Below are 21,687 nucleotides of genomic sequence, written 5' to 3'. Positions count from 1 at the left end.
CCTCCACGATTCCTACCCCAGCGGTGCATTGGAGCTCACCAAGGTAGCCCCTCCAGGGCGACGGGGTCCAGTCAAGCATTCTTCCTCATTGATCAAGTGGAGCCCTCACAGATCCCCTGCCGGTGAAGGGATCCAATGGAGGGATGCGGTCTGTCTGCATGCAAGCCCCAGCTGGAGCCCCTTCTGGGGTGGCCTTGTAGCTGAGTGGCTTTGGGAGCTGCCATTTTCGTACACAAGAGAAATGTTTGCCATTGTACAGGTATGACACGTTCTCCAGCCTTAGTGACATTGTGAGCGGCTGTTTGCTTATAGGAGATGCAGCAAATGATTGGTGTTGTACCAGGTTGCCAAGTCCCCATTAGGAACACTCCACGTGCAGGACCCTCTGTTGGTACGTCCAGAGGCTTGTTGGCTCCTTGGGTATGATTGACAGTGGTTAGAGTTGCCATTGTTTATGGGTTCCTGAGTTTCTGTGTCTCCATTAAAACTCGCTCTGCTACGGAGCATTCGTCTGTCAGTGTTTTTTAAGCAGAGATTGGGGATGGGACGATATAACTGCCCTCACCTTGAGGTCTGCTTTCTGATTGGATGGAGAACACAAGAAAAGAAGAGACAACTTTAAGGAAATGGAATTTAAATTCTACCAGAATTAGATTATGAATATTTTGAAGAAAAAGGTTCCTGTGACAACAAGGCAATAAATAAGAAAAAGGTGTCTCCTTCTACCCCTCTTCATATTTCTACTATTTGCTATCAGATCCGTCTTCATCAATCTCTTCACGTCCCTCGGAATCGGACAAGGAGGCAGAGGGAAAATATTGGTACAGGGAAGGTGGATGGTGTTTTTGGCATAGGTTTGAAATGGTATGGGATACTCTTAGACGGCAGTTCACGGAGGCTCTGTGGACCTCAAATCAGGGACTATAAACTTACCCCAAGGTGGGATTCTCACTGATCTTAGATTCTAAAGATAAAATCATTAAGGAATAGGGTGAATTCCTGGAACCAGTCGAAATTGATGACCTCTTAGCTAGCCTAGTTGGAAGGTCCTCCATGGAAGCAGAAGGAGCAGTAGTGTGTAATCCGGTGGACATAAATTGAAATACAGAAAATAAAAGTCCATGTTGGTGCTCATCTTGCCCGTAGGACAATGTTATGGTCCTATGCTGCTTAAACAGTCCTGGGAGGTTACAAATGGTTGCACATTGCTATGGTAAAGGGATCTGGCTGTGCCCCTAACCTGACTGATATGCAGAGACAAGCTAAAATGGAAAAGCATTGATCAACCTCCAGCCACAAGACTTCAAGGTTTAAGACTCAGGAGGCGCATTTTTCAGAGAGCAGAACCAGACCCTTTTGCAAAACATGGGGTTTCATCCAAACCAGGAATGTCTAAATCTCCAGAGGTCCTGACAACTACAAATGGCGGGTGGGAGGAAGACTCTGGCACCTTTTTCCAGTCAGGGAAAGGGGGTCTGCAGATGCCTTGGCTTTTCAGAATGTCCAATGGGAATACCTCATAGAGTTCTTAGTCACTTTGATGCAATCAAACATGATCAGAGCAGCTATTCCAGGAAGCACACTGAAGAGGAAAGCAATGTCTAGAGCCATCTGGGACCTGATGGAAAAGAGCATGGATGTGAGGGCTACACAGGATCTGAACGGTCCGGGGTTCTACTATGAGGTGTTTCTGGTCCCAAACTCTAGTGAAATTTCGGTTGATATTAGATCTAAAAATCCTAAATGTGTATGTAAAGGGGGAGAGGTCCAAGATGGAAAGCCTCTAGAAAATCATCCCACTGGTAGCAAAGGGGGACTGGTGGGTGTCAGTGGACCATCAGGATGCCGACTGCCATTAGACCATCAGGTCTTCTTACCAGGAATGTCTGAGATTTGCTGTGGAGGGCAGTTATTATCAGGTCCAGCTTATTTATGTTTGGGTTGACAACAGCACCAATGGTCTTTACGAAGTTTAGTGGCCTCATTGATGGCTATCCTCCATCTGCAAGGGATTCAGATGTTCCCCTATTACAAGGATTGGTTGGTCAAAAGGCAACGGGGGTCGGGGGCAGTATAATCTCACCTCCTTCAGGTCTACAGGGCCCTTCAGCACTGTTTGGCAGCAATCTCGCCTGGTTCCGTCCCACGATCTGATCTTGATAGGGGCTCATTTCACCACATTAACTCGACTTTTGGGCATGACCAAACACCAAACATCATACATCAGATACGAAACAAAGAAAGAAAGTAAGACAGATAGTCATCAGGTATGTACAAGTGCACACTAATCTACGCCTTTGGTCTGCATAGTACATGATCACCCTGTGGATTCTGTGAGCTTGCGAATTTGTAACTTGTAACTTGTAATATGTCTTTATAAGTAGATGCGATTTTATATTTTATAAAAGTTCTATTGGAACTAAACAAATAAATAAAAAAATAAAAGTAAAGGTGAGCCCCCTATAAAACAAAGTCAAGTTTAGAGTTATTGTCCATGTTGGATGGAGCATATGGATTACAGATCTGACTTGTGCTGTGTTCCATTGCCATCCTGCTCATCACTGCCTCTCTCTCAGATGACCTGTGTCATCAGGTCTCTGTCGCAAGGCCTTCTGGTAACTGCAGTCCTCTGGAGCAAGAGGAGAAACAATGGCCAGTTTTTTGCACTGCATTGACTCCATTTATTTATTTTCAAAATGTCTTTATTGGCATTTCTCAAGGTTACAACAGCAGCATGCTTTGGTTAACATGCTACGATTTGCAGGTAATGAAAGACAAAACAATAACGTAAAGAGAAAACATAACAACATCAACTGTCTCCATGTGCATGATGAAGTGGTACGGTATGAATAGTTCAAGTATGGGTGAAGGCCTGAGGGGTAAGGATAAGGGGTGGGAGGGAGGCCAACCAGGACACGGAGAGTGCCCCACTACAGGTGCTTCTGTGGGTGATGAGTTCCAATGACAATGGAGCGGTTATGCTCAAGGGGGTTTATCATCAGAGGGATGAAACATACTCCACGTTAACGCTTTCCAGGCGGCTAGCATCTCAATTGAATCATCAGGAGATCTGGCAACACTATCCTCCCAAGCTTGGTTTCAGCGCCCACCCAGCATTCCATCCCTCCATACCATATGTTGTATTGTGGGCCATTAGGCAGTTTCCACGCCATTGCTATGGTCCTTTTGGTTATCACACATGCAATGTCCATGAGTTTCACTGTGTGCTTGATTTTAGCTAGTCTAGGATAGGTTCCCAAAAGGCATTCACTTGGGGACCATTCGTATCGGGACATGCCTGCCCTCTTGCAGGTCTGTTCTACCTTAGCCCAAAGACGCTGCACCTTGGTGCATTCCCAGAATATATGTAGAAGATCTGCCTTGTCGGCGTTACACCAAGTGCAATTTAGGAGTAATTTGTTTGTTGAGCTTCACCATTCTGTGTGGAGTTAGGTATGAGCAGTGTAGTACATTCAGCTGAATTAGTCGAAACCTGGAGTTCCTGGACACTTCTTTAGGGAACGCCAGAGCCCTATCCCACTCTTTGTCGGTCATTTCCAACCCGAGATCTTCCTCCCACTTGGATTTTAATTTGGTTCTGCAAGGGTTAGGATTGTCAATTAGGTGGCCGTATATTTGGGACACTGGCTTCCCGCCCTCCCGAGGGTATATAGTAGTGTTACAAAGGGGTCTGCTTCAGGCTCTGCAAGCCAGACTTCCCATTTAGCCCGTGCCACCCTATGGATTTTTTGGTACCATAAACATTGGCCGCTGGGTATGTCATCTTCAGACTGCAGCGAGGCAAAATCACGAAAAGTGCCATCTACATGTAAATCTCCCCACGTGTAGACTCCCTTTCTTTCCCAGAGTGTGATGGTTGCCAGGTCGGTGCTGGTTTTGCACAGGTCTGAGACCATTGGAATTTCAGGGGAGTATGAGTGTTCTAAGTGCAGGAGTGTCTTGGACCTGTGCCATATTCTTCTTCCCGGGTTAGCTAATAAAGGTGTTCCACTCAGGAGGTGTTGGGGCACCCAGATGAGTTCCTTTAGTCTTATCGGGGTAATCAGTTGTTGAAGTAAAACAGTTTCAGGCGTAATTTGTCCGCTAACCACTTAAACATGAAGCTAAATTGGTCTGCCACATAATATTTCTCTAGGTCTAGGAGTTGAATTCCACCTTGTCTGTATGGGAGGGATAGCGTGGATGGCGCCATCTTGTGTCTTCCCTTCCCCCATAGGAACTCCCGAAATAATGTCTCGAGCAAACGAAAAAAGGGGGTATTGATGTAGTCGTGTACGTTCTAAAACCCATAGAGGAACCTGGGAAGGACAATCAATTAGATGATTGATGCTCTACCCATCATGGATAAGGGGAGCTTGGAGCAGAAGCCTATCGATTTATGCAGGAAGCGCAGCCATAGTATTGCATTCATGCATCAGCTTTGGGGTGTGCATTATATTAACTAACCCAGAGGTATTGGAATGAGGTCAGTTGCCAGTGTATGCCCACTGAAGGAAGGTCCTCCATGTTCTTGCCCCTTACTGCATTGACTCCATAGTCAATGACAGTTGTACCGGGCTGGAAGGATAGCTCAGGAGCAAAGCTTTTGTCTTGAAATCAAGACAACGCAGAGCAACACAGGTTCGATTTCTGATCCCATGCTTCGATACTGGTCTCCGGTATTAAGCACATTATAAATATGAATTAACTGTGTACAAGGCACATGTAGATGGGACAGAGACTGGGGCTCTCTCAATTCCCTTGTCCCCGCCTTTGAAGCAGGAATGGCTCTGGCAAGTATGTTGGTGGGCATGCTGCCTCAGGTTGAGAGGGGTCCCCATCATCTCTTGACAGGGTCTGAGCCTGTCCGAGTACTTCCACTCCTATTTGCATAGGTTCTATTCTTTCTAACTTTGTTTCCATGTCAAGTCTTACTAGACATCTATATGCATTCACAAATGCCAGATAACTCTGGTCAACAAGCTGCATTTGATCGCATCTACACATCTAACACAACCGAATGTAGGAAATGAAGATGACCACTGAATCATGTGGGTGTTGATAACAGAAAATCATAGGAAACATTACCTCAATTGAAATAAAGCATTCAATTTAAATAGTACTTTGAATGGATATTGTAGCCCTAATAATGTGCACTTTTTTATATTAGCATAAAATAGTTATACATTTTTTCTGAATCAGTTTGTGGGTATACATTTGTTCATGTGCCATATATTGATTTACCCACTGCAGCATACATATCAACATATCAATGCAACTTGAAATATTTATGTACATGAAAGAGGGCAGGGTCCCCTGTAGACATCTTAGTTTGGGAATAGAGATAAAAGGTATGGTTGAAGCGCTAGCTCTCGAAATCTAAAGGATAAAACTGGTGCCCAACTACCAAAAGGAACATACACAAGATCTGAACTCAGTTGACAGCTGGACTGTCCTCGGATCATCTCCTTATGAAACCTCCAGGGAAAACCCGGAACTCAGAAACCATTTATTGCTATCAAGAAGAGGTTACAGCCAACCTTGCTTCTTCAAGGATAGCGTCTTTCCTCTCCACCTCGAAAATACAGAAATGAAACAGATTGGTGAAAAAGAAATGGTATTGGACAGGGGTAGTGGGATTGGAAGTTTCAAGTAGGTCGAATGAAGATGGAAGTGGTGAAGAGCATGTGCCAATTTCCAGTGTCTTGGGAGTGTGTGATAAGTCCAAGGAAGGTTTCGCAGAGAGTATAGAAGGGGACACACTAGAAGGAAACAGGTCAGAGGAAAAGGTGTTTTCCTCAGTGCCACTCTGGATTTACTTGAACACTAACAAACTGTAAAATCAGAGTACAGGTGCACAGCCTGCAGCTGAGAGGGCCAAGGATGCCCCAGACAGGAGCTGCATGTCTCAGTAAATCACAAAAGGTCAATTAGCTGCAAAGAAGAGGGTATGGATCAGGAGGCAAGGGGACCATGTGGGTAATAATTAGCCTTGTTAAGTAATGGCAGATGAGGATGGCCCTATAATTTTTAAGACCCTGGAAACATACCTGCCATTAAAATCGTAGATGTTCCCACTATACAGATCCGTCTGGTTAAAAAAACACACAACATCACCTGAGACAGGGCGAAAGTTTAGAAAGTCTGCTACACGAAAACCTAAACTATGACCCCCTTCTACCTGTAGGAACAACCTAAGACTCCTAAAAGCTTTTAGTCACAAACCAATGTGTGAGCCACTGAAAACTCAGAGGAAGACTCTGCCAGGGAATGAGTTCCTTAATGGAGTTCCACTCTTCCACAACAGAGTGAATAAACCTGGAGACCATAGAATCAATAAACATACCTGATAGACCTTCTATAAAAGCCTCAATAAAGTCTAGGGATGGCATTTGCTCCGTCTTAACTTGAGGAACCAGCCTCAAAGTAGTGGAATTACTAAATAGAACACAGAAAGAGCCCTTTGGACGAAAACCCAATTGGTAAGAAGAATATTAGACCTATTTCATGACAATACTATAATACAGACCTGTCCATATATGTATACTCGAGTTATACAGGGAAAATGCTAGATATCATTCAGGTATTCCTGTATTAAATACTATTTTAATGGTCTCTGGGAGACACCAAAGTGCCATGCGATCAGGTTTGTACCTCCACATCTAAGAAGTCTACAATATGATAATTTGTTGTCTACATGTAACTGTAGACATCTAAGCAGGCAGACAAATCTAGATCAAACATGCAAAGAAGTATATCCTCCCAATGTTTCTGTCCTACTCATGCTACCAGAAATGTTGCGCATTGGCACAGACACTACCCACTTTGACCAGTGGCTTGAACAAGCTAGAAGGATCTACCAAAGGATTTTCCTGATCCATATGCCAGAATGTAGTGTTAATGCCTGAGGAAGCTCAAACCGGCAAGCGTATTACTACCAGATTTGAAAGCAGCCCAGAAGAAATCAAAGTGACACAGCAATTCCAGCTGGGGATAGCCAGATGGAAAGGGAGTGTGTTTGTAACAAAGTGGCCTCCAAGGAATCATCACAAGGACTTGGGAGACATACTACCATATACTCAAATCAAGGACTCTTATGGCTGAATCATACAGTGCATTTGGGAGCACCAAACAAAAAAGGACCCCATTTCCCAGAACCCCTCTCTCACAAAGCAAAAGCACTGAGTGGTTCCGGTAAATTCAACTACACATCCAAGAGTGGGAGACCATAGTCACCCCACAGATGTTTGCTACCCACCCTCTATAAAAAGCTCCCTGCTCTCTCATTTAACATTCAGTGCAACAGGGAGATGCACAACTGTTCCCTGTGCAACAACCATCTACATACAGGGGTCTGCACATCTTTTCCCCACTACAGGGTGACTTGAGGAAAGTGAATATCATGTTTTCCCTACAGTTGCAACCCCAATAGAAAGAAACTCTCCTATGGCCAACACCCCATTTGACATCAAGAGGGAAAACACTCACACAGCACAGAAGAAAAGAGACATGTTTCTTTAAACACCACGTCCAACAACATGACTTTAAAGCACACACTAACCTGCTGGGGATAGGCAACAGCCAAATTGGTCTTCTAGGAGGCAAATCCGCGGAGCAAGATGGGGAGAGGCAAAATATTAGCTAGTACCACCAGACTTAAAAGAAATCCAAAATGTTGCCTGACCTATTTTAAGACTCACGACGACAAAGCATTTCTGCCATACAGATGCTTAGACAGAATACATGAATTTCCCAATCCCTTAGGGAGGAGCTATTCAGTCCAAGACTTATATAAAGGGCTGGTTACAGGACAGCAGTAAAAGGGAACTTTGAAGAGCAGAGTTGGTTAATTGCATTACTGGAGAGCTAGAGAAATGCTAGATAAAGATGCATGGACTGTGGGGCGAGTGGGGGACTCTCAGAGCACCTAGCAGGATGCATCCTGTAAGACCTAGAGAGTGTGGGAGGGTGGAGTGAAAGAGAAAACCCAAAGAGAGAAGGAAGGTGAGTGTAAGAGAAATGTTGGAGAGTGAAGTAAGGGGGAATGGAGGGGAAAACCTGAAGAGTAGATGATGGTGAAGTGAAAGAGAAAACCTGGAGGAGGAGGACCTTTATGTGAAAGAGAATGTCCAGTGAGTGCAGAGGCATTGGCTTTTCTTATACCTCCACAATGCCCCACAGCATGTGTGTTCCTCCCCCTCTACTCTAGGCTTCATCCTGGTAATTGTGGGGGTTGGTCTCTCTCAACTTCTGCCTGCCTTCTGATGGCTTCTACTTTCCACCGCTCTGTGAAGCTGAACCTCACACTCCTCCACTGTCAAATGGTTCTCTGTTGCTCCTCTCCTCCAATCCCTCTTGTCTTATCTCCTTCACACAGGAGTTTGGAGAGTTGAGAAAGGTGTCAGGTGGAGGCGGGTGAAAGGTACTAAAAATAAGGAGAAGGTGACCATCAAATGAAGTTTGGAATACTGTGCTAAGAGAAAGGAGGGGGGTAGACCATGGCATGGTGCAGGACAATGGTGCCAGGAGGAAAGAGGAGGAGGAGAACCTCAGTTGAAGGTGGCAGGAAAGTGCTAGGATAAAGACGGAGGAGAAGAAGAACACCATATTCTAGTAATAGGAAGCTGTCAGATGGAAGGAGAAAGAAAAGGTGAACATTTGGTTACAGGGAACTCTGGAGATGCACCATGGGCCCCTTTGTGAAGAATTAGTTATAAAGCTTCCAGTATGTTGTGCCACACTCTTATCAAATGTTACATGAAAGTTGTGTGCTATGATTTTCTATTTTGTAATTCTTAATGGGACAAATATGCTTTAAAATTCACTATTTAAACTCATTTGTCTAAATGTTATTGTCCGAGAACTCCCAAGCCCTATTTAGAGGGGGTTAGCTTGTTCGTACGATGCAATATGGGACCACTCTGAAAAACGTGTCCATGGCCACTTTTGGTTCCCAGTACTACCCTTAGCCAGCGTTTTCCCAACATTCTGCAACTGTTGCACTGTTAGAACTTGAGCAGAGAAAATGAAATGTATCAGAGAATGGGAAAAAACAGCTTAAAATGTGATTTGCTACACAAATGCTGATATACATTTAATAAAGCATCATGGTTTTCTTTGGGCAAAATAAGCATGACAGTCAAAGGGTCAGCGTGAAAATATATTACTGGTGTGACCGGCTGCATGATATTCTTTTGGCACGAGCAGAATGGTAAAAGGGGTCAACACTGGCATACATTGTTGTGACTGCACTCATAATATTCTTTGGGCACAAGTAGCATCGTGAATTGGGCCAGTGATGGCATATGCTAAAGCGGCTGGCCGCATGATATTGTTTAGGCGCACACAGAGAAAGATACAGGGGCAGCACTTGCATGTATCGCTCTGACCGGCCTCATGATATGCTTTGGGCACAAGCAACATATGGGGGGGGGTCTGGCATATATTGTTGTGACTGGCCTCAAAATATGCTTTGTGCAATACCAGAATAAACATGTGGTGTTTTACAGTGCTGATGATATTTATTGGGCACAAAATGCATGAAAATGTGGTATATGTTGTCGTAGCTGGTTGGGGATGGCCAGCATGAAAATGTGTTGCAAAATTCTCCTGTGTACTGTGGGCAACCTGTCGGCAACCAGGAGTCTATTGGAATACCCAAAGAACTGATGGTATATTGTATGGCTTTTCACAGACTTCGACAGACTTCAACTGTAGCTGGTGTCATACAATGCACCAAAATATGTGTTTGTTCTGTTCAGGTAAGACTTTCATGTCCACTTTAAAAATTCACTAGCCACCACTAGATGCACCTGAGGGAAAGTTGCACAATGGTTGCACAGGAATGGTGCTGAGGGGTTGCACATCACGCGCCTGCTCTATTTGTGGGGGGGGGGGCTTATTACAGTGATGCTCGTGTCGTTTCCTGTTCGTATGAAGCGACAGAAGTTTTAGTGCTGCTGCTGTTCTCAGTGGGAGAGGCTTGCAACTTTGCAGCACATGCTGTACCATCTATGTGAGAAGAACACGTGCACATCTGTATCCCGTGTTATTTCGGTTTCTTAAGGCCACATGCAATGCCACACTGGTGTAGAACACGTGCACTTCTGTGTCCCGTGTTATTTCGGTTTCTTAAGGCCACATGTAATGCCACACTGGTGTAGAACACGTGCACTTCTGTGTCCCGTGTTATTTCGGTTTCTTAAGGCCACATGTAATGCCACACTGGTGTAGAACACGTGCACTTCTGTGTCCCGTGTTATTTCGGTTTCTTAAGGCCACATGCAATGCCACACTGGTGTAGAACACGTGCACATCTGTGTCCCGTGTTATTTCGGTTTCTTAAGGCCACATGCAATGCCACACTGGTGTAGAACACGTGCACTTCTGTGTCCCGTGTTATTTCGGTTTCTTAAGGCCACATGCAATGCCACACTGGTGTAGAACACGTGCACTTCTGTGTCCCGTGTTATTTCGGTTTCTTAAGGCCACATGCAATGCCACACTGGTGTAGAACACGTGCACTTCTGTGTCCCGTGTTATTTCGGTTTCTTAAGGCCACATGTAATGCCACACTGGTGTAGAACACGTTAACTTCTGTGTCCCGTGTTATTCCGGTTTCTTAAGGCCACATGTAATGCCACACTGGTGTTGTACACGTTGATACCTGAGGGAAGTCTAACACTGTGACCTGTTCTCTGCCTTTTTTGTGAGGTGGACGCTTGCAGTGCTCCCACCATGCTGTAGTGTCTGGGCCTGTGGGGTGGGGATGGTCATGCTTGACATGGTCTTTATTTCCATTTTATTTGTTATGGTAAATTCGGATTCTTCCGGAGTGAGAGAGATCTTATGTGGGATTTACTTTTGCAATTATATAAAGTGCAACTCTGTGCTTTAAGAAAAAGCAGAAACACACAGGCTCTTGTAGAGATGGTACCTTTTTTAGAATAAATCATATTATTGTCTGCTAACTTCCAAGACCACAGTCAGTGGAGGACAGACAATGAGGTATCCTAATAAAGACATCATCGCTACAAGATCCTGTGATGTCTCTTGTTATTCAAAAAAGTAACAAGCTTCATGTTGTTCCAGCTACTGTAACAAAAGAAGGATTTAAACATTAGGAGCAAAAGAAATGAGGCAGGCCATTCACACTGTGTGAGTGCAGCTTTAGAGGTTCTGAGGGGGGCAACACATTACCTTTTTTGTGCATCAGTATATATTAAAACCTTTCACAATTATACAAACAGCAATAAACCATAATGTATAAATTATTGCAATACTAATTTGACATACAATTAATAACTTACGAAATTGGTTCCTAATTCATGACACGTTAAACGTAGAAAATTAATTCTAAAATTAATTATATAAAATTGATTTAACAAAAACTGACACTGCTAAAGATAAAGAAATCTGCAGAGCTCCGACAATTCTGTTCCAAAAATGTTCCCTCTGCAGACTCTCCTCATTATAGGCAAACTTGAATAACAATTGGTTCCTCTTTAAAGACAGCATGTGACCATCGATGAGTAAGTGCTTTAGAGTTTCGATATCAGTCTCTCTGCGCTATGGATATTTTTTCTAATGCCAATTATTTCATTTGTAGGCAATAGGTTCAGCTTTATTCAACACACTCTAGATGGACATCTTAATAAAACCATAGACATTTCATTAATAGATTTAACTTCCATCCACGAGAGATAAACAGATGATAGTTCATAAAATATTCCCTATTATCAATCCAGTCCAATATACACCATTTCGATTTTACTTTCCCTGGAGTTAATACTAACTCGTCCATGCTTGTATCAAGAGCAATTAGTCTGTTCAAACAGTACTCATTCACTGATTCAACACCTAACATGATGTGTTTACATATAGGGCATGAAGACTAAACTATTGGACATATTACCTTTGCCTAGAGCGGCAGAGTTCCTTGCATCTGCCCTAACCATGTCCACAGCCTCTGACTGCTTCACCAGACTCCCCTTCTACCTGTCTGAATCACCCAGTGTATGTAGGGCTTCATTCTATCCCCCGGGACATGGAACCCTAACTAGGTACAACTGTCCCTGATAATTGTTTGCTATTGGATTTTGGATAGCTGCTGGTGAATTAATATGATCAGGTGTTTGAGATGTGGGCCAGTGGACACGCGAAGCATTGTGGGATGCGTCTGTGCGAGGCTTGTCTGCCATCTTTGTTTTGGGACCAGACTCATGCATACACCTCTGTGGACAGCCCCTGCCTGTGTGTCTACTGCTCCTGCAGCTTGTGGCTACTCCCTCCTGTTCTTCCATGTCCTGGAAACTTGCTGCCTGTGAGTACATGGTTGGAGAAAGGAAACCTGATCCAACAGAGGGCATTACAAGTAAACAGGCTCTCTCTGTTCTTTAAGGTATCTCTCAAAAGGGCAGCAACAATATTTGGTACTTTCATATTATTCTCACTGATGCTGACAATACCTGTTCTTGTAGCACCCACTGGCACACGGTGGTGCTCCCCTGCCTCCTTCTGGTGGCATAGTGGGGGTAGTCAGGGACTGCTCCTCATGATGCCCCTGGGCACAGCATCACACAGCTTATGGCAGTACCTCTAGGCAACCCCACCATCCTCCTTTAAGCTGAGGCACAGAACCTTGCATATAACTGCCCCCTTCCTTTGAGACTCCCACATTAGGCTAGTCATACGACGTCTGGTGTGGGATTTCATAGGGGAAGGGAGACCTACAAAGTCCCAACTTCACTTCCATCTTCCCTCAGAACTTAAACCATCCTCCTCTTCTTCTTCATCTCACCCATCTTAACTTGCTGCCTCTGAATGGACATCACAGTAATCTCAGAATGGAAGAACTGGTCATTAGTGGCAAGCCACATGTGAGCTTTGGGGTAATTCTATCCCCATCAACATCGGTCAACAGGTACAGCAGGTTGGATATCAGTTGGTCTGGGTAGACCGAGTGCCAGCAGACAACAGTTTGACTATTTCCAGAATCCAGGATGTCTATCACTTGTTAAACTTCCAACTTAACAGGGGGATTGTAACTCTACCCTTTTTCCCCTTGAGCAAATAGTTCTCTCCCAAACTGTTCATTGGTAGATTCCAGCGCTTCTCAGTCTATCCACTAGTTTCTGGGCCCTATATCAGCCTCCCAAAAAAAAGCAATAACTACGATTCATCACTCCGGGGCAGTAGCCATGGGGCATGCTTTTGCTAAATACCATAACATCCTGTAAGCATAAGACTTGACAAGTGTTTTTATGCTACAAGGCTGGGCTTCTTAGCCTCAGGCATCACTAGGTTTTGAAGCAGTGGTGTAAGGTATTGCCCTCTTCTTACAGAAATCTTGAACAATGCCCTTGGAGTTCCCACATTCCGTGGTGGGCCTCACCTCAGTGGTGCTAATAGGACCTTTCATGGTGTGGTGTCCATCGGCCCCCTTGCTAGACATTGTGGAAAGGTGTTGCTGACTCCAATGAGGGTTGATGTAGCTGTTTCACAGGGCTCTACAAGTGGTTGGGAGACAATTGAGGTACAGCTTCGGTACTGGATGGTTTTTACCTCATTAAGCATTAGTCTACCCATCCATTTCTCCAGGGTTAACTTTTTTCGATATGCCATCTGCCATGTTGTCCCCTATACTGCCAGTCAGATCTCCCTCAATTGCTGTCAATTGAATTATTTGTGTTTAACCCTAGGTGTTCCAAAATTCCATCTCTTAGAGTTTTGCATTGCATCTTGGAGTGATTTTTGGATGCATATTTCTGGAGCAGGGACACTGGCAAAAAGGGTGTGTGTGTTTCTGAGCTACATTGGCATAAAACAGACAGTTGTCCCATATCCAGAGTGTCCAGGAGATATTTCAGGGTTGCTGAAGCTTACTGGCTAAGACCTAGCGTGGTGACCCACTGCAGGTGATCTCAGTTGTGGTGTATCACTTGGAGTATGACGAAAAGAAAACTTCTTCCTCCTGCAGCATAGTATCTGGAAGCATCAGGGGTTCTTCATCTGGATGGTTGGGACCAGCTTCCAATGACCCCCAAACTATGTCCAGCCTATGAAGTTTCACCAGGCATGGTTGAAAGGGGACGTACTGTGTTTCTTTTACTGTCACTGGGGCACTGGTGTGGGTTAGGCTGTCCCAAAGATTTAGCTTGCTCAGTGGTCCTCGGTTCACAATTCTGCTGATCTTCCCCTTTTGACCTCTCCTCCAAACCTACCTTTCTTCTTTCCTCCCCTATCTTCCTCCTGAGGTTCCCCTCTTCCTCTTCCACTACTCCAATCTCCTCTTGACATTAATTTCACCTCTTCTTTCTTCCTGACTTCCTCCTCCACACCACACCTGATGATCACGTCCTTCTCAAGACCCTTTCCTCCCACTTCAACATTAGCCTTTTCTTCCTACTCCAATCTGACAGCTTCCTCCCACCTCCACTTGGTGTTCTCCTTCATCTTCTTCTCCTTTGTCTTAGAGCTCTTCTCCCACCTACACCTGAAGTTCTTCTTCTCTTCCTCCTTCCTCCTAGCATCTTTCTCCCACACCCACCTCACACCTTTCTCCACTCTCCAACCTTTTCACAATTTCACCAACATTCTCCACCTCTCCCCTACCTCTAATCTGCCTCTACACACCCACACTATATATCAGAATCACTTGGTTTATAAAGGGCTTCATTCCCTTCTCAATGGGTGAGGCTTGCGCTAACTGTGTGCGGCTGTCCTTAATAATTGTCCCATATTGGGATTGTCTAACTGCAGGTGAATTGAGATGATCAAATGTCTGAGATGTGGGCATACAGATGTACCAGGTGATACGGCCAAGGCCCATAAGAGACTCATCCACCATATTTCTTTTAGGAGGAGACGCGCACAGGCGCAGGGGTAGATGGCCCTTACATTTCATATCCACCATCCACTGCTCCTGCAGGGTGTGACTCCTCTCTCTTTTGATCGGCTACTATTTGGAACCCTGCTGCATCTGATTTCATGATGGGAGAAACAAACCTCATTCTAACAACAGGGGGATATGGGACGGTCATCGTGAGTTAACAGGATCACTCTCTGTTGTAAGGAATCTCTTAAAGGGACAGTGATCATATTCAGTACAGAGGCCTTTCTTAAAAAGACAACAGCGCATAATGGTGACATGTGGTGATCTCCTGCCTCCTGCTGGTGGCATGGTGGGGGCAGACAGGGGATCCTCAAAGTGCTCCCAAGGCCTGACATCATGCAGTTTATAGTGGTACCCAGCCCACACCTTAACCATACATCCAGGTGATCTCTTTACGCTGCCTTGCGCACTGTGGTCTGAATTCCAATAGTACAGAAGTGTCCTCATGACCTTGAAGTTCCTACACCAACTTGGGAACTTGACTACTTCTATCTTCTATCTTGCAGGTGCAAGTTGCTAAACCAATTGGGGCTGGTCCCCACCAGTCCCCTGCATTTTTACACCTGGGTGTTCCTATTCCCGCATGGGCGTCTGATCCCCACCAACTCCCATCTAGCAGGTGCCTACTGCCCACCCGTCTCGGAGTGATTCGCACCAGTTCCTGGTGAATAGGTATCCCACTCATTTTGCAGTTCTATTTTTGCAGATGTGCTCCTCTACAATGCTCACCCCTGCCATCATCATCATTCAAGTTCAATCCATGGGCTCGCCTCAGTGATGTTGTTCAGATTTCGTATTATATTGGTATTATATTGTTGTATGGCATTTCGCCAAGTACCACCTGTTTCCTAATTGCTGCTTGTCATCTATACTGACCCCTTCCTTTGATTTACAGTGTGGGTGAGCCATGCAGTTTCAAGCTACACCTCTTTTTTCGTGAACACCTTCTGTGATGTTTTGTGACAACCTGATTTGTGTCAACCATAATTGCCAGTGTCGTCTTGCGTGACCTTGCCTTTTTGTCTGTCTTCTTCTCCTTTTTAAGGGAGGAAGGGGTGCTATACCCTCTGTGTCTTGCATGAGTGGAATGTTGAGTGTATACACTGTGTGAATGATGGTTTCGAGTGTTCATGTCAGTGTTTTGTCTCTGAGTTTGTCGGGTTGTTAGCAGAGGTTTAAGATCCAGGGTGAAGATTTCTCAATCTAAGGGATTACTGCGCATCGGGAAATTGCGAATCTGAAAAGATCAAATTGCAAAATCACATAGAACACTATCCACCATCTTGCATCCCCCTGCCCCTACCCTCCCACTTATCATTTTTGGCAGCACACATAGAGTGTGGTGCCGACTCTCCTATACCCCTGCAGTGCCAGGTCCCTCCCACTAACGTGAGTCGGAGCTGGTGCCGCAGGATGCTTTTTTCTATTTATTTCCTTTCTTTCGTCTTCGTTATTGTCCCTTTCACCCCCCGAAGCCCATAATGCTGAACAGGAGGAGTGGGGGACACCCCGGCAAACCCTGCTCCCCTGTTCGGCATTATGGTATTCAATGTTATGGTTACGGCCGAATATGCAGTGAAAGTGCATTCAGCTTTTTTTTCTAGATTTTCTGGGGGTAATCCCAGGATTTCTCAGTACTCTGTATTTCTGATCTGATCCTATGTGCTTGCCTTCCTGTAATACACTGCCTAGAATAAACATACCTTATCTCCAGAAACTTCCTCAGTCTCTTCCGTCAGCCTCCAGACGTTATTATACCAATCCCTTAAAAACACAGACAGCAAAGCCCTTCTGCATGCATACTTTTGAGCCTGCCACAGTGTCATGGTGAGCCAAGGCATGTTGAAACCATGACCAAGAAAACATTGAGCACAGCCCCTCCACTTACTCTCCTAATCTCAGTCCGGCCTTTCTAGAGCTTCCTGTGCCCTGCTTGGGCCTTTAAAGCAATGGTTATATTGGTGTGTGAGGCAGGGCTCCTGCTAGGCTGAGGCTAGGTGCTTATGGGAATTAATTTACATAATCCAGCCTTTGATTATCCTTCTCACCCTGGGCTGCAGTTACTTAGTACTGTTAATAGAGAGCATCATGCGAATGTTGGGTCGAAACAGAGGGGTATGGTCTAGTTAACAGTTTAGATGTCTGTGTCTACTGTGTTATTTATTTCTTTTTGCATGTTTAGGGGTTTGCTACCTGCTGTTTTATGGCTTCTTCAAATGCGTTAGAAGATTCAACATTTAAGGCAAAATGTTATAATGAACCCACAACATAATGTCACATGACCTACGCAGCTAGTAGAAAGGGAAACTGGTATCATGTTCTTCCCCTCCCCAAAAGGAGTGGATGAGTACATTCAATAGCACTCAGGTAGATTCTTGCTAAAGCACATTTAGCATTGGGAAAAGAACACATTGATCCCAGCAAAACAAGTCATTACACAACTTGTTTGGATAGCTTGAAACATGAAATGGCATACCATAACATAGCACAGTGTAGCATGCCAAACCCATCCTAGATGTATGTTCTCATTTACACATGCTTACCATGAAGGCTTGTTATTGTTTATATCTGCAAAAAGAGTAGTTTGCTTCATTTTGGGGATTCTGAGCTCGTGTGCATGTACAAATGTTATATATGTTGATTAAAAAAGGTTTCTTGCTAATGTATAAAACAGGCATGCAATTGATTATCTACCCCTATCGATGGAACTATGTTGATATTTCCATCGACAATTTCATGCTTGTCATTCTAATGCATTGCATTTGTTCCATTTGTTACAGAAGGAAGAGTCAACAGATACCATGGACTGGGGAACATTGTATGAGGTCATCGGAGGAGTGAATCGACACTCCACCAGCATCGGCAAAATCTGGCTCTCTGTCCTCTTCATTTTCAGGATTTTGATCCTTGTGGTGGCCGCAGAGAAGGTCTGGGGAGACGACCAGTCTGACTTTGAATGTAACACTATGCAGCCAGGCTGCAAGAACGTCTGCTTCGATCACCACTTCCCGGTGTCTCACGTCCGACTCTGGAGCTTACAGCTCGTGCTGGTGGCCACGCCTGCCCTCTTAGTGTCCATGCATGTGGCCTACCAGAAAAAAAAGCAGAAAAAGCAGCTTGCAAAGCAAAAGAATGGGGCCCTAGATGCCAGTGAAATAGAAGAAATACAACTAAAAAAGCTCCGCATTGTGGGCAGTCTGTGGTGGACCTACACTATTAGTATATGTTTCCGGATCCTATTTGAAACAGTTTTCATGTACTTGTTCTATTTTATGTACACTGGCTTTCATATGCCTCGCGTGGTGAGGTGTGATGCCTGGCCTTGCCCCAATGTGGTGGACTGCTTCATCTCCAGACCCATGGAGAAGACGGTCTTCACGTATTTCATGGTCATTGTTTCCACCATCTGCCTCGTCCTCAATTTGATAGAATTGTTCTACCTGATATTGAAAGCTGCAGGCAGGAGGATAAGGAAAATATCCAGGTATTGCATTCAAAAACACAACAGCACTGAGATGAACCAGCTGAACTCCATCAGCTAACAGAGCGGTATACCCATCTTTTCCTAAATGGAAGCCCACTAGACACATGACCTAGCAGTGCCTTGTTTTCCTGAAAAGGATGAGAGCATCCGATTGCCAAAGTTTGCTGCATGCTGAATTGATTGTTTTCTATAAGCATGCCAAAGATGCCGATTGAATTCATTGACAAAGGGACTTGTTGTGCATTTTGCCCAAGAAATAGGGTAAAAAACAATAGCCAAAATGTGATCAAGCCTGGAGGGGCATTTACTGGCAAGGATATCCATCTTAACAACATTACTGGTTCCCTGAAAATTGCTACCGAGTGGTGTTTAGTTTCATTTCTGGAAAGCACTACATTGTGGAAATTACATTTTTATAGAAAGCTGTTTTCAACCTCTGTTGTTGCAAGTCATCATTGTCTTTTATGTGCATTTGTTTGGGAGCATTACAATGAATACCAACTTGAAGGAGGTGCTACACAACGGCTTCCAGATTGTAAATATTTGTTATTTAACACGATTAAATGTTTTCCGGAAGGGTGTGAATCCCTGGACAGCACAGTGCACTGTATCGAAGCAAGAGGATAAGCACATCAATATTTGAACCCAGAATATCTAGTCTAGAGTTGCCAAATCGTATACAGTATTAAAATGATCGCAGTTGAGTGCCTGTCTGTCAAATCAATGTGAAATGTATTTTTTTTAAATAAAAGTGACACAAATGAACTCACCATGTGTTTGACTCGATTTATCGTAGACTATCACATAACCTGTATATTGCCAGTTCACTAATCGGCCCTGGTGTGCAGATGGGGGACACTGGCACACTTTCCTTGGGCTGGAATACACAGGTTTCATTTATTTTTAATTTTATAGGGTGTTTATGATGTGCCTATGCAGCAATGGTGTTTCAAGACGCCACAAGACAGGGGGCGGGGTGGGGCGGAAAAGAAGATGAATAACAAAAACGGTCCTACCAGGCCTTGTGACTTTCGGATCGTGCAAGTGCAGTAACAAGAAGTGCAGGGGAGTGGGGAGGAGGGGGGGACGTGCTGGTCAGAGCGGAATGCGCTAATGTAAGTTTAGGGGTTGAAATTGAAGGCTGATGGAGTGTGCAAGTTGGGTCATTTCATGCCTGCTTTTGGACACATAGCCCTAATGATCCCTTGGTTGCTCATTACTATTACTCACAGTTTAGGTCTTAGGTTGTGTATGTCCTGTGCTGTTCCATGTCTTCACCATGGTGCTCATGAAAGAATATTTCCTAGTGGTACCCTAGAGCGTTCTTCTCTGTTCTCATAGCATGACCTCTCCTTCATCCCAATGGCTGATTTTCAGAGTATTCACTGTATTTTGCATTTTTAAAATCTCTTTCCTATCGCCACAAAAGCACCCAAAATCATTGATAACCCACAAGGTGGCAATGGTGACCAATTCAGAATTCGCCAAGTGTTTCTTGGCCTTAGAAAATGAGCATTTTAATGATGCTTTCAAGTCCAGCTTCGCCGTGGCACGTGATCAGAGACAGGAAGGAAGTCTATGGGTTCCCAGTGGACCACAAAGAATACATAATCCTGGCATCTGGGCCAGACCTTCAGGCCAGTGATTAGCACAGTTTCAGGATATTCAGATAAAGTTCAGCAACAATGGCGAGATTTGTTGTCATTAAAGCTGTTATCACCCTTGCGTTTGACGGTGGTCAAGGTCAGTAATGGGCCACCAGCCCGAGCATAATGTAGGCCCAGCTTAGTAACACTGTTAGTGGTCCTGTCCACACCTGAACATGGGGGTGATAGCGATTCGCTACCTAGGGGATTTGTGTTTTTCTATTCGAGGGAAGCAGCACTGTGTCACAGGTGTGCACCAAGTTTCCTTGAAAATAAACTACAAACAAGTGGTTTCAAAGAAAATGCTAAAGGGGGTTTGTTCCTTTACTATTTTCATGACCAGGAAAAAGCAGCTGTCATGAGGAGAGAGCGACATGAGGGGGAGGTCTAGAGAAGGCTAAGTCATGGTGTGAAGGGTCAAGGACATGACGTTAGACAAGAAAAGGGCTAAGGGTGGTGCTGCAAAGAGTCGACATAGGGAAATGGGTGCCAGGCTAGAGGGGAATGAGGCCCAGGGCACCAGGGCACCAGAAGGAGATATAGAGAAGGCCGGGAGAGAACACAGTCGGTTACTTTCTGATACTGCCCACTTTTCTGACCTCCTGTTTGCCATCACCTCTCCCTCGGGTGCCATTCTAATGTAATATTCTTGCTCAGTGGCAAGATGTTCCTGCCTACAGAGGATACATTTTTCCAGAGATCAGGCAAAATGTAAGGAGATGTGTTTGCCTCGAAAGGACATATTATGGCAAAGATTGGGTAAAATGTGGAGTTTATATGCACGATGCGTGTAATACTCCTGCACAGTGACTGTGTATGTGTATTCTGGCACTGTAGCTGGGTATTTTGGAACAGTATTGAATGCTGTGAATATTCTGTAGCCCACACTCTGTTTAAAATAGCACATGCAATTGAGGAGCATCAAAAGTATTCTTAAACATGCTTCTTACCTAACTATTGACTTTCATTTTTTCTGACCACTGAAATCTTTTTGCCTCAAGATGTTAAGCTTGAAAGTATGCTGACATCCAAACAAATTGACTGACTTGCATATTTTTAGGCATTACATTTAAAGGCCCACCCTCCTAAAAAGTAAAATGACGATCTGAACACAGAAATTGGGTATCAGAGCATATGTGAGTGATTGATGGATTGAGTGAGGACATTTGCAAGGCTCACCTATACAGAATTACCATGCTTATTCTGTCGCTACCTAAAGTAGCCTGACCAGTTACTGAGTACCACACCGGATATTGGTGAAGATGAGGTGTTTCAGATTTCCCCTGAAGGCAGGGAGGTTGCAGGTATGGTTACCGGCTAACAGAGCCTCTTCCGGCTCTTGGGCCACTCTATTCTCATGACTTTGGCTCCTAGTCATGTCCTTTTGAAAAGCGGGACAATCAATATCTCTTGACCCGATGACCAGCGAGATGAGATGAAGCTCAGCCATGAATGACATTATGGAGCAAACAGAAGATCTGAAAGTAAATGCAGGATTTGACATGGTGCCAGCGCGTGCACCTCCAAAGAAAAAGAATGTGTCACTCTTACTGGCTTCATGGATCAAGTGAAGAGCAGCATTTTGGTCCAGCTCAAGACAACACAGATACTTGGCTGGCCTCCCTGTTATAGTAATATTGTCTGGAATTGGCAAGCACCCCCAT

General features: G+C 44.5%; 1 protein-coding gene across 1 annotated transcript; it reads left to right on the top strand.

Moving 5' to 3' along the window:
* Positions 1-17,687: 17,687 nt before the first annotated feature.
* On the top strand, positions 17,688-19,081 carry LOC138528643 (gap junction beta-2 protein-like). Its single transcript, XM_069640462.1, has one exon. The coding sequence runs from the start codon at positions 17,695-17,697 to the stop codon at positions 18,433-18,435; it is 741 nt and encodes a 246-aa protein (XP_069496563.1). The 5' UTR covers positions 17,688-17,694; the 3' UTR covers positions 18,436-19,081.
* Positions 19,082-21,687: the final 2,606 nt, after the last annotated feature.

The sequence above is a fragment of the Ambystoma mexicanum genome, chromosome 7q, assembly GCF_040938575.1.
Source record: "Ambystoma mexicanum isolate Mex_15411 chromosome 7q, UKY_AmexF1_1, whole genome shotgun sequence".
Lineage (NCBI taxonomy): Eukaryota > Metazoa > Chordata > Amphibia > Caudata > Ambystomatidae > Ambystoma > Ambystoma mexicanum.
Note: the sequence above shows the minus strand (reverse complement) of the source record. Positions and strands in the feature narration are given on the sequence as shown.

What these genes read in the sequence shown, in the direction of transcription:
- LOC138528643 (XM_069640462.1), top strand. Translation starts at nt 17,695, where the DNA reads ATGGACTGGGGAACATTGTATGAGGTCATCGGAGGAGTGAATCGACAC.